The 17,843-nt window shown below is 36.8% G+C and overlaps 1 protein-coding gene across 1 annotated transcript; it reads right to left on the bottom strand.

The window, feature by feature from the left end:
- Nucleotides 1-792: 792 nt before the first annotated feature.
- LOC104099720 (major strawberry allergen Fra a 1-2-like) lies at nucleotides 793-1,605 on the bottom strand. The gene is made up of 2 exons (XM_009606804.4): nucleotides 1,354-1,605; nucleotides 793-1,246 (listed from the first exon to the last, which is right to left on the bottom strand). The coding sequence occupies exons 1-2, from the start codon at nucleotides 1,535-1,537 to the stop codon at nucleotides 948-950; spliced, it is 483 nt and encodes a 160-aa protein (XP_009605099.4). The 5' UTR covers nucleotides 1,538-1,605; the 3' UTR covers nucleotides 793-947.
- Nucleotides 1,606-17,843: the final 16,238 nt, after the last annotated feature.

Genomic DNA, 17,843 nt, shown 5'->3' with positions numbered 1-17,843 from the left:
CATTTTACGCATAGCAAACCTTCCGAAACTCTACCTCTTTCTCTATTAAAGACATCAGCCACAAATTCCAGTTATGAAATTTGGAAGTCTGAAGAGAAATTAGAAGAAAGTGGGCAAAGATTGAGACAAATCATACCTGAAATTAGAACAGCCCAAATGAGAAGATGTGAAGAACTGGGGGGGAGGGGGGGAAGTACGTAGTCTGAAGAAAAATAAAGAGATCATGCAAAAGGAACATTTTAATAATGAAAGAGAGAAACAAAAGGAAGGAGATGAACGGATGAACAAGAACATAGAAGAAAAATAACAATGAATTTCAGCCATGAAATTGAAAAATTTGAAAAGAATTGGAAGAAGATTAAAGCAAAAATTGAGACATGAAATTGAAAGACCACGAAGAGAAATCAAATGACCGAGGGTTTCTTATTCTCCTAAGAGAAATTCTTCTAGAATTGTGTGGGTATATGCTGTCCTAGATTACTACTCTTATTAGAGATTTGCCCTTGATCAACCAATAGAAATAGAAATAGGAAAAATAAAATGACAAGTTAAAATGACAATTTTGCTCTTGGTCGACCACCTTCTCTTTTCTATATAATAGAAAATCGTGACCAAGCTTGTTACATTAGTACTTACACTTGAAAATGTGCCTTTTCACGTCTGCAGTTATGTCGGAGTTTCATTTGAATTTTTCTACAATGCAAAATGTGCTATATGATTATGGTGAATTGTATTAGCCATTAGGGCTCATCTCAGCAAAATCATAGGAACATGAGACAGAATAAGGGGATAGAAAAAAAAACAGTATATTCATTTATTTATAAAAAAAGTACTGAGCAGCCAATTACAAAAGCATATACTTAGACAACATATACTTATTGAAAAATTAAGACCACAGACACCACTTCCAAACTAACACACACTACAGAAAAGCATATCTCAGAACATTAAGCATATGCATCAGGATTCTGTAGGAGATAGGTTTCCACTGCTTTGTACATTCCCAAAACTTTTTCCTTGCCTGCTTTTATCTCATCTTCCTTGAGCTTGAAATCGCCCTCCGTATAATATGTGCTTGTCACCTTAGAGATAGAACCACCATCTGCTGACTGCTCAAACTTCACCTCGTAAGTTATTTTTTCGAGTTTATCAATCAAGGCATCACCTTCAATCAAAGTGTAATTGTAAACAAATTTCTCTTCATTAAGCTCATCAATCCTATACTTAATGGACTTAAAATTGCCACCTGCAGGAAAAGAAGAAAAAAAAACGCCGGTATTAAGAAAATACTAACGGCTAAAATTGGAGTCTATCATCATAAAATTTGAAAAGAATTAAGTAAGATGTTGTTACCTTCAGGAAAGTTGATTTGCTTAATACTTCCAGCACCTCCATTACCCTGAACAAATTCAATACTTTTAATAGCTTGTGGCATTAGCTTTGGCATCAAATTGTGAGAATCAATAATGGAGGCTTTAAAGATTCTTGATGGAGGAATAGGACAAGTGTACTCATCAGTGAAGGAAGTGATAGCCATGATCAGCTTGTAGAAGAAATTTAAAGCACAATGTATTGGAAAGATTAGTAGTGGATGAAGAGCTGTTGTTTGATACAAAAAACTGGGAATATCATAGGGTATTTATAGGTCTTAGGACCATGATTTTATTATTCTTGAGATAGATAACTAATGGAAGACAAATATTCTATTTCTTGTCGACAATGTAAAAAACAAACCAATGCATAGTTTCCACAGTTCATAAAATTGCTTCTTTTAAAAAATCTCTTGCACAGATGCATTTATACTTTAATTTGGCCTTGCATCTCTGGAGTTATCTTAGTAAAGCTTTCATTGGGATAATAGTATAAGGTTTTTGTCTTAACTTACTACCTGAACAAGATTAATCTATTGTTATAGTTCCGATGTTGTTTGAGACTGCATGATACCTAGGAATATAGCTATCGTCCTATTATGTTGCAGCAGTATATTGGTAATTGAAGAACTAGTCATAAGAAACAGCAATTCATTTCATATGCCGGATCTAGTGTATAATTTAACGGTTCATCCGAATAAAGTAACTTTGATTCCGACCTTATATATGGGTTTAAAAATCTAAAAATAAGTACAAATAATAGATTTCGAACTCATAAAATCAAATGAGTTGCAGTAGAATAGCAAACTCAATCCATCTATCTTCATAACTTGGATATTTCCAATACCCTTTTCACCTTTTAAATTAAATGGGAAGAATAACCCGCTTAAGTAATATTTTCCAATGAAAAGAATGTGATTGTGGCAACTTTCTTAGTTTTAATAGTAGCCATAAAATCTGTTTTTTCTTCTTGTAGAGCACATTGCTAGGTCAATGCAGCGTGCATAGTAAGGATGGCAAGTAGGCCGGTCCAAGATCGGGACCGGCCCGGGACCGCGGACCAAACAGTCTTCTGGACCTAAACGAGCTTGAACCGGTTAGAACCGTGGACGTGGGCCTGGTCCGGTCTTCCGGGACAGTTCTTCACTTTAGGACCGCTAGGCCTGGGACCGTTTGGGACCGGTCCTTGGCGGGCCCAAACGGTCCCAACAGTCAAAATTCAAAAAAAAACTTGCCCGTTGGGCTTTGAAGGCTATTTACAAAATAGCCATTTAACTCCCCTCCCCCAACTTTGTTTTAACCCCAAACTTTTTATAATTATATTTTTTTCCTATTTTCAACTATAAATACCCCCTCACTCTTTCATTTTTCTTACAAAATCATCAATCTCTCTCTAATTTTCTTCTATAATTGCTACTATTGCTTACTTTATTGTTATAATTTGTGAAAAAATTATGAAGTTGGTGAATTGAAGTCTTCAACGATAATCAATTTTCAACAAGTTGTTCGTCAATTCGGTAAACTCGTTCCAACTCATAATTTTTAATATTATAGTTTTGTTTGTAGATATTACAGTTTCAATGGATAATGCTACTAGTAACACAAATGATATAGCCTTGCTTACCACTACACTAAGTCTTGCATTTAGTAACATTTTTCATGTTAGATGTATTTGTCATATTTATCATTTAATTGTGGGTGATGGTATGAGAATTTTAAATATTGAAATTGAAAAGGTTAAAATGGCTCTTAACTGGCTTTTTTATTCAAATCGTAGAATTAGACTTAGAGAATATTTTAAAAGATGCGATGAATTTGGCCTAAGAGAAAGAAAGGTTCCTAAACCTTGTCCAACTAGATTGAATTACATGTATGAAAGTTTAGTTGTTGCATATGAATATAGAAACCCTATAAACTCAACGTTTAATGCTCATGTAAGTGGTGATGATGATGAGCACCTTACAAATGCGGATTTGGCTAATGTTAAAATGCTTGTAGATTTTTTAGAAAAATTTCATATTGCTACAAATAAATTTTCTGGGTAATATTATCCAATTATTTCTAACTGTTTAGTTTATATTGCAGAACTTGCAAATTTGTTTGCTAATTTTTCAGAGGGTGGGAAAATTTATCAACTTACTATTAATTATATGAGAAAAAAAATTAAAAATATTTTTTCCCTATTCCTCATATTTATGGTGTTGCTTCTTTGTTAAATCTTGTATGAATTAGGAGGTCCTTAATTTTGGTATGAAACTGTTTATAAAGGTTTAGCACTTGAAGATGAGGAGTTGTCTAAACTTCCGGAAGCAATAACATCAATTAAAATAAATGCTCAAACTATTTATAATGCTTATCAAGTTGTATTAGATCATGCTAGACCAAATATTCCAACTCCTTTTTCTTCTGATTCTCAATCATCTAAAAGAACTGTGGGAGTAAGAGCACTTAGTGTTTGGGCAGGGTTTAGGGGTTCTCAAGGTTCTAATAGTAGTGATATTTCACAATTAAATGAGCTTGAAGTTTATTTGCCACATGGAATTGAGGAAGTGAATCCCGGCGGTTCTTTTAATATTTTTGAATGGTGGTAGGACAAAGAAAAATACTTTCTGGTTCTTTCAAGGATGACCCGAGACATTTTAACTATTCAAGCTTCAACAGTGGCATCGGAGAACGCTTTCAGTCAAGCAAGACTTCAACTCGGTGATTATAGAGCGTCTATGAGGGAGAGCTTGAAAAAATCATTTCAGAGATTCGATCCGTTCGGAAAGAAGTAATTTTGGACTTGTTGAGTCACAACCAGAGGTAGACGAAACTTACGAAGAAATGCTAGTTGAACTTGCGGAGGATGCTGCTTCGCCCGGAAGCGGTGATGACCAAGCTTCTTTTTCGCTACCACCAACGGAAATTCCTCCGGACCTTGATGGATTTATGAAGTTTGTAAGAGATACCATGAAACTTGTATGAACAAAATTTAGTATGTATTATGTAACTTGTATTTTGGCACATCCTGATTAATTTCTTTTTCTTCTCAATTGTGGTATTAGCACCTTGTTGTGCTCATTCCATAGGGGGGAGGAAGACTAAGAACGATATTGTCATATTTTTTTAATGCTATAATAAAATTATAACGCATTACTTTGAATATCTCTTTACAATATTTTTGTCTTTAAATTTGAATTAAAATATTTAGGTCACAATTCTATAATAAAATTTACAAGGAATTGCCTTAGATATTTTTATTAACATCTTTTTTTCTAAAAAACTTTATAAAAAAAAATATTTGTTGGGCCCACTTAGCCCGCGGGCCGAGACCGTTTAGATCGGGACCAATAGTTCGTGGGCCAAAAACCACCAGAATCGGGACCGTTTGACCCGTTTAAATTGGGACCGGCCCACTTGCCACCCTTAGTGCATAATAATATATTCAAGATTTGATGGCATCTTTTTCAATATTTTTACAAATCGTTTCAACCTTTAAATCATACCAACATTAATATGATAATAATAACCTTTAAACCAAGACCAGACAACATTCACATGGTAGATTTTTACTTATTTTGCATAACGTTTACAATTTGTAGTTGCATCAATAACCGAATTCTTACCTTTGTTTCAGCTGGTTAGAGGTATGGAGGCAGACCCTAGAATTTAAAGGTTTTAAGTTGATCAGGTCCAAGACAGAATACTTGGAGTGTAACTTCAATGACGAAACTCAAGGTGGGGAAGGGGAGGTGAGGCTAGACTCGCAGGTCATCCCTAGGAGAGGGAGTTTTAAATACCTTGGGTCTATTATGCAGAGGGATGGGGATATTTATGAAGATGTCACACATCGTATTGGGCGGGATTGATGAAGATGTCACACATCGTATTGGGGCAGAATTGATGAAATGGAGACTCACTTCCGGTGTTTTGTGTGACAAGAAGGTGCCACCGAAATGTCACGACCCAAACCGATGGGCCGCAACGGGCACCCGGTACCTTACTCAACTGAGTACTAACGTAACATATCTTTCATATCATACTATCATAGGTAAATGAGCCGGAGAGGTTGTCATGAGATAAGTAGAATAAAACATGACAAAATACTCAATATAGGGTGACCCAACTTGATATACCAACTTATAAATATGATGTACTGGCCTATAAGGCCATACCAGTATCCGTATACATGACATCTGTCTACAAGCCTCTAAGAGTACATAAATATCATAAAGGTCGGAACAGAGCCCCGACATACCAATCAATACATGTTCGAATCATACTGACCAAATAAGCAACTCCGGAGCAAATGGAGTGCACCAACATCTTCCGCTGAGCTGATAGCCTACTTGGAGAACTCTCAACCCGTGTATCGGGACCTACGGACATAAAACGCAGCATCCCCAGGTAAAAGTGACACAAGTACAAATAAAGTACCGAGTATGTAAGGCATGCCAGTAGTATATAAAAGACATGAAAGAAATATGGAGTAAAGAACTCAACCTGTAATTATGAATAGCTCTGTGAATCATGAAGATTTATAATGTCATGCATGTGTGTATAAATGCCATATCATGCATAGGTATATGTGTACATAATATCATCAAGCCTCTGAGGGTATCCCATTATATCATCTCAGTCACTGTGGGCAAAATCATCAACATATACCAGATGATCAGGTGGTGGTGCGTATATAACGTCGTAACTTTTTCCCATATCCCATATACATATAATATACGCGTATATAATGCCTTCTGGTCATGGGTCAATGTACATGTATAAATGCATGAAATGCATAAGAAATACATTAATAAGATTTCTCAAAATGACAAAAGATCACTATGCCTTTGATTAATATCATGAAATAAACTTTATCAACTTGCGTATTTTTCTGAGACCCATGAACAAATGATAGAATAATAAGACACATTGGGAATCAAGAATATAGACATCCGTAGTATTTCTATGAATAGAGTCATTTATGAAAGTTGCGTATTTGCTCGTTTCGTTTGTATCGTACGGATCATGCCAAAAGGAAATGAGGGATAGCCTTAACATACCTTAACTCCGTTGAGTCCTTAATACCTTCCAAGAAATTCTTCAAACAACTCAACCCAATCTACCATATCATAAGGAGATTCAAAATCAGTGTTGAGTAAATGCTAAGTCTATAACTTAAACTAGTAGCTCGTTTACATAAATTTGGGCAGCATCTCCCTTGTAATTAGGCCCTCCTCCAATACCATATACCAACAGCAATAAGAACACAACAATAACAACATGTAAGCATCATTTTCCAACCTTATCCCCATCATAATATACCACAAAACAACTCACACACCCTAATCACTTCATACATAAAACGATAACCAAAGTAGTGTCAAACAACTAAAAACAATGTAACGACGAACGACCAACCCACCATTCCATCATTATGTGGTGTTTCTCCACACCATTTGTCTCCAAAACTTCATTAAATAGTAGAAAAATATTGTAACACCCCAGAAAATTTTGAAGAACTTAAATGTAAAGCCGGGTAAAATATGCAAAGAAAATAATGTTTCGTGGTGCCGGACTAGGATTATGTGTTTGAGGATTGTAGAAGCGAGTCGCGGCTCAGACCTTTTGGGTTGAACAATGCACAGGAAAGTAAAGAAATTTTTTTGGTGGAAAAGTGCATCTTTGCGGTCCATTATGCGACCGCAGAATCACTCTGCAGACCGCATAATGACCGCAGAGTGAGGTAGTTAATTGGATCAGTTGAAGCAATTATGCGGTCGACTATGCAACCGCATAACTGTTATGCGGTGTACTATGCGACCGCATAACAGTTATGCGGGCCGCATAGTGACCGCAGACTCATGCAAATTTTTGATCATTTTGGACACCAGTAATGCGACTGATATGCTGTCACATATGCGACCGCAGAACCTGTTCCGGAGCTTCCTTTTTTGGGTTTTTAAACCCGACCCTATTTCGTTAAATACACTCTTTGGGTCATTTTTGAGGTATAATCTTATATTTTAGAGTGAGAGAGAGAAAGTGCCCTAGAGTGAGAAGGTGTTCCTCAATAATTGATTCTTCAATTCTTGCTCAAGTTTTGGAAGATTAAGGAGGGAAACTCACTAGGTTTTCATTCTAGAGGTAAGATTCTACACTCTAACCCTCAATTTTGAATTTTGTCTAGAAATGGATAATAAGCAAGATAATTTCTGGGCAAGAGGGTTGTTTATTTTACATGCATGTGTTATCAAAGGGTGTAGAAAGATTGTTGAGCTAAAAATGGTAAAGATTGGGTTGTGGGATGATGGAATCCTTCATAAAAAGGACATTGAAACCTTATGCACACCTAGTGTTTGATAAACTGCTCAAGTGAGCTAGAACCATGATCATCTTCCTAATTTTGGTGCAATTTGTTATATTTCTAAAATAGATTGAGGTTGCTAAGAATTCCGGAACATTTAGAGTGTAAGGAAGCTCAAGTGAGGTATGTTGACTTAACTCTTCTCTTAGAATTGAATCCCACGATATTCATGTAAATTATGTAAGCCCCGAGTGATTCATTATGAAACTAGCCATTCCGAGTAAGATTGGGTTGAAAGATATATGTTCAACAAGCATCCCAAATGCTTTATTCATGTTATGTTACCAATTGAAGATGTGTTAAAATATAGTATGTGCATTAATAATATTTTGACTTTAAGTCAAGTTCAAATGAAGGTTGTTATGCCAATTTTTGTGAAATATCTCTATGTGTCTTAGACTCTAAATTGCTCACATGTGTACTACACACCTTGATTTGAATTGTATTTGTTGTTGTTGATGATGATGATATTTGAAATCGAAAAGGTGAGCATGGAATACTGATTATGGCCAGCGTGCCAAGAACGATCTTATAATTATGGTCATTAGTGCCAATGAAATGAAAAGATGTGAAAGTAAAATGAAATGTGATGATTGATAAAAAAAGTTTGATGTCTCAAATAAGACATCCTAGACGATCGGGTCATGATCGGACACCATGTCACGGTGATTGTGCTGAAAATTGTAATTGAAATGGTAATTATGGTTGATGTCCCTAATGGATAGCCTAGCCGATCGGGTCGTGATCAGACTTCGTTTTAAAGATGGTGGTATTGATATTGAGAGAAATTGTGATTGATGTCTCTAATGAGATGGCCTAGACTTTTGGGTCGTGATCAGGACTCTGTGCTAAGAGTACGATGGTACCGATTTTGTGAATAATGGTATTGTGGACAATGGTATATCGATATTAAAAATCTCCCAATGTGAGATATGGAAATTAATTTGAACACTGTCTTGATCCTAAATTGAGGTTTGATATTAATTAAGGCTTTTATTGATATTATGATAATCTTGTTTATATTATTTGTCATTCTATTGAGAGGTTGTTTAGTTATACATATTGGTGTTATTCGACGGTACTAACGTTTCTTTTGCCGGGGGCGCTGCATCTTTAAATGGATGCAGGTGGTTCCACAGCAGGAGATATTGATCAGTGATAGAAGTACGCCTTCTTCCCAGCTGACTTGGTGAGCCCCACTTCATTTCGGGGTAATGTATCTTTTGTACTTTGTGTATTCGGTTTGAGATATAGCCGGGGTCTTATTGCCGGCATTATCATTGTACTCTTATTTATTTATAGAGGCTCCGTAGACATAGTGTGGGTTGTGTATTGGTGCTGGGGAAAGACAAACTATGTTATGTTGTGGATGTATTACTTGTCCATTTGAGACTTTAAAAATGATGAAACAATTGGAAATGAATTGGTATTGTAAACATGAACATATTTTCGTCTAATTAATGATAATATGTATTATCTCTATTCATGGATGAGTTTGGGTAGAATGAAATCTAACAGGCTTGCTCGGTCGGATTCACTCGGTTGAGTGTCGGTCGCGCTCCTCGATTTTGGGGGGTGACAACAACTAAAACAAATGTAAAAACGAACGACCAGCCCACCATTCCATCATTATGTGGTGTTTCTCCACACCATGTTTCCTCCAAAACTCCATTAAATAGTAGAAAAATATACAGCCCAAAGGCAACACGAAACAACCCACAAAGCAGTCCACTACAAGTCAAATAACTCGAACTCACGGCTTCCAATCACCGTCCCGTGAGTTCTAACTATTAGGAAACGAATTTATCAACATTTCTTGATATTTAAACACTTAAATACAGAAAGTACACATTTTCTTAACTATGAAATACCTTCCAAAACTCAAACTACAAAGAAAAAGAGAGGCGATATAGAGATACTTACGTCATAGGGATCGTTTTAATGTTAACGCTTCTTGATTTCGTGCCCGGGATGATAATATTCTTTAAAACACTATTAGAGAGCTCAAAGACAAGTTCTATGGTGTTCTATGGTCAGTTTCTATGTGAAAATGAAGAGAGAGACGAGTTAAGACATATATATCAACTTTTGAAAAGTCAAAGAGGTGCTAGCTTGGCACCCTCTCATTCACCCATCTTCCAGCACTTATAACTTTTTATCCGGGTATCGTATGAATAAACGACTAAGAGCGTTGGAAACTACATTCCAAGGCATTCAATTTGGTATATAATATGTCCCAAAAATACCTCATATAGCATACGAAATTTATTTCTCAAAAAGATTTATTATAAGGCAAATCCGTTGTTGGTTTTTTCCCGCAACTTTAATCTGATTTTTCTCAAACATCATATTTTATATCCAAATATCATATATAGACATATTATGATTTAAAATTATTTAAATCATGATTAAAAAGTCTCATATTCATTACGTCACCTTGGGACGCACAAGGTGTAACAATCTTTCCCCCTTAGAAACATTCGTCCTCGAATGTTAAACTCCCAGAAATCTATAGAAATTTTGGCAGAGTCTCCTATGTAGTGGTACTACTACCAACTTTTCACATAGAAAAACCAAAAATATAAATCTACAAAGGGACACAATCATCAATAACATTAATGGCCTCACACGACCAATAACAGTAACTAACATAAGAATCAAGTACCATATACGTACCTAAAGGTTGTGATGTCTCAGTATGATCCTCCTCCGGAAGTGGAAACAAGTGAGGATACCTAGTCTTCATTTCTTCTTCATCTTCCCAAGTCATATCCTCCGCATTATTGTTAATCCAAAGTACTTTAACCGAAGCTACATCCTTAGCTCTTAATCTCTGAACTTGTCTATCTAGTATAGCAATGGGAGCTTCCTCATATAATAGTTTCTTTGTAACCTGAACATCGTCAACTGGAATGACTTTAGAGGGATCTCCAATACACCTATGGAGCATAGACATATGAAATACTGGATGTACAGACTCCAATTTGGAAGGCAAGTCTAACTCATATGCTACTTGGCTTACTCTGCGTATAATCATATAAGGTCCAATGTACCGAGGGCTAAGCTTTCCTTTCTTACTGAATCTCATAACGCCTTGCATCGATGATACCTTTAAGAATACCCAATCATCTACCTGAAACTCCAAGTCTCGTCGTCGATTATCTGCATAGGACTTCTAAGGACTTTGAGTTGCTAATAGCCTTTCCCGTATAAGCTTAATCTTCTCAACTGCCTGCCAACTCTTGTCCTACTAACTTAGTTTCCCCAACCTCGAACCATCCGATAGGTGACCTACACTTTCGTATGTAAAGAGCTTCATATGGAGCCATCTGAATGCTGGAATGATAACTATTATTAAATGCAAACTCAATAAGTGGAAGATGATCATCCCAGCTACCCCTGAAGTCCATTACACAAGCCCGTAGCATATCCTCCAGTGTCTGAATAGTACGTTCACCCTGACCGTCTGTCTGGGGATGAAATGTTGTACTAAGACTTACCTGAGTCCCCAATCCTTTTGTAAGGACCTCCAAAAATTAGCTGTAAACTGAGAACCTCTATATGAGATAATAGATATAGGAACACCATGAAGTCGTACTATCTCCACAATGTAAAGCCTTGCATAATCCTCTGCTGAATAAGTAGTCGTGACAAACATAAAATGGGTTGTTTTTGTAAGTCTATCGACAATAACCCATATAGAATCGAACTTTCGTTGGGTACGAGGTAAGCCTATGATGAAATCCATATTAATCACTTCCCATTTCCAAGTCGGAATCTCTATAGCCTGTAATAATCCACCGGGTTTCTGATGCTCAATCTTAACCTACTGACAACTAGGGCACTGAGCAACAAACTCTGATATATCCTTTTTCATTCCATCCCACCAGTATATTCCCCTGATATCATGATACATCTTCGTCACTCCTGCATGAATAGAATAACAATAATATTGAGCTTCTCCCATAACCTGCTGACGCAACCCTACCACATTAGAACACATAATCAACCTCGATATCTGAGGACTCCATCTCCTGTAATCTCAAATTATGTATTCTCTTTTTGAGGGGATGTATCTCTGTAATGAGCTAGCACATGATCCTCATACTGGCGTTCCTTCACTTTAGTTACTAAAGATGATGTTGTCGTGTCCTGAATAGTAACCCTAGCATCACCTGAGTCCAATAATCTAACTCCAAAACTAGCTAGCTGATGAATCTCATGGGCTATCCCACACTTCTCTAGCTATAAATATGACAGGCTACCCATAGATATACGGCTGAGAGCGTCGACTACTACATTCGCCTTCCCCGGATGGTATAAAATATCAACGTTGTAGTCTTTCAGTAGCTCCAACCATCTCCTTTGGCGTAAATTCAATTCCTTTTGCTTGAAGATATATTGAAGGCTCTTATGATCCGTATAGATATCAACATGAATGTTATACAAATAGTGCCTCCACATCTTTAGTGCATGAATCACCGCGGCTAACTCTAAATCGTTGGTCGGGTAATTCTTCTCGTGCTTTCTTAGTTATCTTTAAACATAAGCAATTATTTTTCATGGTCGTTCTGCCACTTGTTGCAGGAATACATGGCTTATCTCATTGCCCACAAATACTGGAATTTCCTCTAACTCATATGATCTCATATATCATCTTTTAATTTTTTTTCCCTCGTTTATTAGCCACGATAGGTACCACTTTCTTATGGAGTGCATACAATATTGTTGTGAGACTGTTGTTACAAGACCATTTCTTCCTTATGTCACTATACTTAAGTTGAAGCCTTCTTCCTTATTCCTTTAGTTGTTCTTTCTTTGTAGTACTTAAGAGAGACCCTTTGACTTCTGTAAAGCTGCGAGCTTATTATGTTGTATACCCGAAATGTTTTTTTTATGTTCTTACTCGCCTACAAATATCCTTAGTTACATACATCCGTGCCCTTGTGCTCGTAGGGTTACTTCTGAACTCAAAGTTTGATTGTCTCCTTAGTGTCACTCTCTCTAATTTTCATAACACTTATACGGTACATTTAACAGCTCCAACTCCTATCTGAATATTTCTCAAGTATTACGATGTCATCATATTTGCAAGACTGAATTCCCTATGTTGGGTTTCGCTATGTTTATCTTGCACAACTTGTTGATTTGTCGGTTCCCTCTTGTTTAACCATGGCTAGGCTCTTCCTGAATCAACTACTAACTACACGTTAGTCCATTATCATATCTATATTCTGTGTAATCTCTATTGGGTTATATCTTTTGTCTTAACTTATCCCGCACACTGGCTCCTTACGTATCTAGTGTTCATTTGCAGTTATTTATCAATAACATCTAGTGATGGAACCCTTACTTCCTCTCCCCGTCATCATGCTTACATAATGTTCTGGAATCGTATCATATCCGTAGGATCTGAATAAATGCAAGCTCATTCCTTTCGCCTTTCTACCACATTCTTCCTTTACCATTCCATAATTACCTTAACCACATAACTCTGATTTAATACCATATCACACCATCTTCCCCCCTTTAAGGGAGTACTAACATTGATTGCTATGAATATATACCTATAAATGTTCCACCCTTTCATATTTGACGTCTTTTCAAATCTTCACGGACTCTTACTTGCCTTGCGGTAACCCTTTTGTACCAGGGATAATTTAATTTCTTACACACAAAGGTGACACCTAGTGTAACTGGCACACTTAGTCCCTTAAGCTTAACTTTGCTCACAACACTTGTTTTAGGGAAACGTCTCCCTGAATTACCTTTAAAAGTTATTCTTCTGTTGTCCATTCAATTATTGCCCGGAACGCGATCCTGAAATTCTCACGATGTCAACTATTATCAAATCCCTCGGTCCCGAATTCATGTTTAGTTTATCTTATTCACTAGCCCATACTAATTTCTATTACTCCGGCGGTCTAACGTTTCCTTCTGGTAATCATATATGAGTCACCAACTCATTTCTCTAAATGAGGACATGACTTTATGGCTTATACTCTTTTATTGTCTCAAGGCATGTAACTTCTTGTCTTTTCCTTCACTTGACTATAGAATTTGTAGTCCTGTCATATTTTAATTTACCGTTATCATCCATTTATCACATCTTACTCATAATGCTTCATTTACTTTCTTCTTATTCTCCTGCTGATATTTCTGTACATCACCTTATTATGAAAACTTCTTCAAAAAATTCTTTCACTTTTAGCGCCCCTTGATTCAACTCACTGGCTCTTCGGGTCACCTAACACTCTCTCTTTACTAGGGACGAGAGTCACCTTATTTACTTTCTTCTTATTCTCCTGCTGATATTTCTGTACATCACCTTATTATGAAAACTTCTTCAAAATATTCTTTCACTTTTAGCGCCCCTTGATTCAACTCACTGGCTCTTCGGGTCACCAAACACTCTCTCTTTACTAGGGACGAGAGTCATACAAAGGTAAATATTTATCCCTTCTAGGATTCCAATGCCAATTTCTGAAATTTCTGAACATTCTAGTATTCATATCTGATTGTACTATTCTAGAGTGCACCATTTGAGTGTCTCACAAGGAAAACCATTACCACGTTTGCAATATCCCTTGAAAATGTGAGCTAATGATAATAATCCATCCACAATTTTGGGTTACTCTAACCCCACCTGGATGCTGATATCCCATCCTTCTCTTAAATTATATCTGTTAGCTCCCACAGGGCATAACTGAAATGAGTGTTATCAAGTGAATATATCTTTGTTATTGTTGAAAGTAACTCATAATGCTTATATTTCTCTGCCTGAATTGTAAATACAGATAATCTTCACTAACTGTGTACCTCGTATCCTTCTTCACTTAGCTTCTTTTACTTGTTGAAACTTGTATCTACCTTCTGATTCTCTCGTTGCTTTTTACCATAAGGGTAGATAGATATTCATGCCTTAGGGCTCCTTATCAAGAGGCTCACACGTCGTAGTACACACATATCTACTGAAGGCCTTACATTTACTCATCATAAGCATGACGCAAAATCAAGTTCCTCTGACTTAACTCTTCCACAACCACATTCAATTTCTTATCAACTGTCTTTCTGGATGTAGATGTCGTTGTATAACGAATAAAATAGAATTTAGGAATTTGAATTTCTTACAGCTGAGCTCTACCACATGATCTAGAGTAAGAAGAAAGAGTGACAATCCTAAATGCCTTGTAGACTCTTGCTTATAAGTGTGGTGCACAACACACCTATAAACAAGACTCTACTAGACACGGCTTGTAGACTCCCTAGGACAGAACTGCTCTGATACCACTTTTGTCACGACCCAAACCGATGGGCCGCGATGGGCATCCGGTACCTTACTCAACTGAGTACCAACGTAATGTATCTTTCGTATCATACTATCATAGGTAAATGAGTCGGAGAGAATGTCGTGAGATAAGTAGAATAAAGCATGAGCAAATACTCAATATAGGGTGACCCAACTTGATATACCGACTTATACATATGACGTACTGGCCTATAAGGCCATACTAGTATCTGTATACATGACATTTGTCTACAAGCCTCTAAGAGTACATAAATATCATAAAGGTCGGGACATAGCCCTGTCGTACCAATCAATATATGTCTAAATCATACTGACCAAATAAGCAACTCCAATGCAAATGCAGCGCACCAAATTCTTTTGCTGAGCTGATATCCTACTTGGAGAACTCTCAACCCGTCTATCGGGACCTGCGGGTATGAAATGCAGCATTCCCAGGTAAAAGGGACGTCAGTACAAATAAAGTACCGAGTGTGTAAGGCATACCAGTAGTATATAAAAGACATGAAAGAAACATGGAGTAAAGAACTCACCCTATAATTCTGAATAGCTCTGTGACTCATGAAAATTTATAATGTCATTCATGTGCGTATAAATGTCATACCATGCATAGGTATATGTGTACATAATATCATCAAACCTCTGAGGGCATCCCATCATATCATCTCAGCCACTGTGGGCAAAATCATCAACGTATACCAGCTGATCAGGTGGTGGTACATATATAACGTCGTAATATTTTCCCATATCCCATATACATATAATATATACGTATATAACGCCTTCTAGTCATGGGTCAATGTATACGTTAATAAGATTTCTCAAAATTTCATAAGATCATTATGCCTTTGATTAATATCATGAAATAAACTTTATCAACTTGCGTATTTTTCTGAGACCCATGAACATATGATAGAATAATAAGATACATGGGAATCAAGAATATAGACATCCGTAGTATTTCTATGAATAGAGTCATTTATGAAAGTTGCGTATTTGCTCGATTCGTTTGTATCGTACGGATCATGCCAAAAGGAAAGGAGGGATAGCCTTAACATACCTTAACTCCGTTGAGTCCTTAATACCTTCCAAGAAATTCTTCAAACAACTCAACCCAATCTTCCACATCATAAGGAGATTCAAAATCAGTGTTGAGTAAAGGCTAAGTCTGCAACTTAAACTAGTAGCTCGTTTACGTAAATTTGGGCAGCATCTCCCCTGTAACTAGGCCCTCCTCCAATACCATATACCAACAACAACAAGAACACAACAATAACAACATGTAAGAATCATTTTCCAACCTTATCTCCATCACAATATACCACAAAATAACTCACACACCCTAATCATTTCATACATAAAACGACAACCAAAGTAGTGTCAAACAACTAAAAAAATGGAATGCCGAACGACCAGCCCACCATTCCGCCATTATGTGGTGTTTCTCCACACCATTTGTCCTCCAAAACTCCATTAAATAGTAGAAAAATATACAGCCCAAAGGCAACACGAAACAACCCACAAAACAGTCCACTACAAGTCAAATAACTCGAACTTACGACTTCCGATCACCATCCCGTGAGTTCTAACTATTAGGAAACGAATTTATCAACATTACTTGATATTTAAGCACTTAAAAATACAGAAATTACATGTTTTCGTAACTATGAAATACCTTCCAAAACTCAAACTACAAAGAAAAAGAGAGACGGTATAGCGATACTTACGTCATAGGGATCGTTTTAATGTTAACGTTTCTTGATTCCGTACCCGGGATGATTATATTCTTTGAAACACTATTAGAGAGCTCAAAGATAGGTTCTATGGTGTTCTATGGTTAGGTTCTATGTGAAAATGAAGAGAGATACGAGTTAAGACATATATATCAACTTTTGAAAAGTCAAAGAGGTGCTAGCTTGGCACCCTCTCATTCGCCCATCTTCCGACGCTTATAACTTTTTATCCAGGTGTCATATGAACAAACGGTTAAGAGCGTTGGAAACTATATTCCAAGACCTTCAATTTGGTATATAATATGTCCTAAAAAGACCTCATATAGCATACGAAATTTATTTCTCACAAAGGTGTGTTACAAGGCAAATCCTTAGTCGGTTGTTTTCCGCAATTTTAATCCGATTTTTCTCAAACTTCATATTTTCTATCCAAACATCATATATCCAAATCCTTATAGTCATGTTATGACTTTAAAATCATTTAAATCATGATTAAAAAGTCTCATATTCATTACATCACCTTAGGACGCAAAGGGTGTAACACGAAACTTAAGGGTAAGTTCTACAGAGTGGTGGTCAAACCAATGATGTTGTATGTGGTTGAGTGTTAGCCAGTCAAGATCGCTCATGTACAGAAGATGAAGGTAGCAGAAATGAGGATGGTGAGATGGATGTGCGGGCACACCAGGTTAGATAGAATTAGAAATATGGTTATTCGCGTCAATGTGGGTGTTGCCCCTATTGAGGACAAGATGCGGGAAACGCGGCTTAGGTGGTTTGGTTATGTGAAGAGGAGGAGCATAGACGCCCCGGTGAGGAAGTGTGAGAGGTTGACATTGGAGGGCCTACGAAGAGGTAGAGGTAGGCCTAAGAAGAGGTGGGGAGAGGTGATTAGGCAAAACATGGCGCAACTTCAGCTGACCGAGAACATGACCCTTGATAGAAAGGTATGAAGATCGAGGATTAGGGTAGCAGAGTGGGTAGTCTAGAGTGGTCATTATAGTAGTATTGATGCATTTATGACTAACCGTTGTTTTCTTTCATTGTTGATCACCTTACTTTCTTGTTGTTTTTATTCTGCTTTTATA

Source organism: Nicotiana tomentosiformis, chromosome 2, assembly GCF_000390325.3.
Source record: "Nicotiana tomentosiformis chromosome 2, ASM39032v3, whole genome shotgun sequence".
Taxonomy (NCBI): Eukaryota; Viridiplantae; Streptophyta; class Magnoliopsida; order Solanales; family Solanaceae; genus Nicotiana; species Nicotiana tomentosiformis.
Note: the sequence above shows the minus strand (reverse complement) of the source record. Positions and strands in the feature narration are given on the sequence as shown.

Excerpts from the sequence above, each read along its gene's own strand:
- LOC104099720 (XM_009606804.4), bottom strand. The coding sequence starts at position 1,537 with ATGGCTATCACTTCCTTCACTGATGAGTACACTTGTCCTATTCCTCCA. Across the intron at positions 1,247-1,353 it reads GCAAATCAACTTTCCTGAAG|GTGGCAATTTTAAGTCCATT; the intron begins GTAACAACATCT and ends CTTTTCCTGCAG.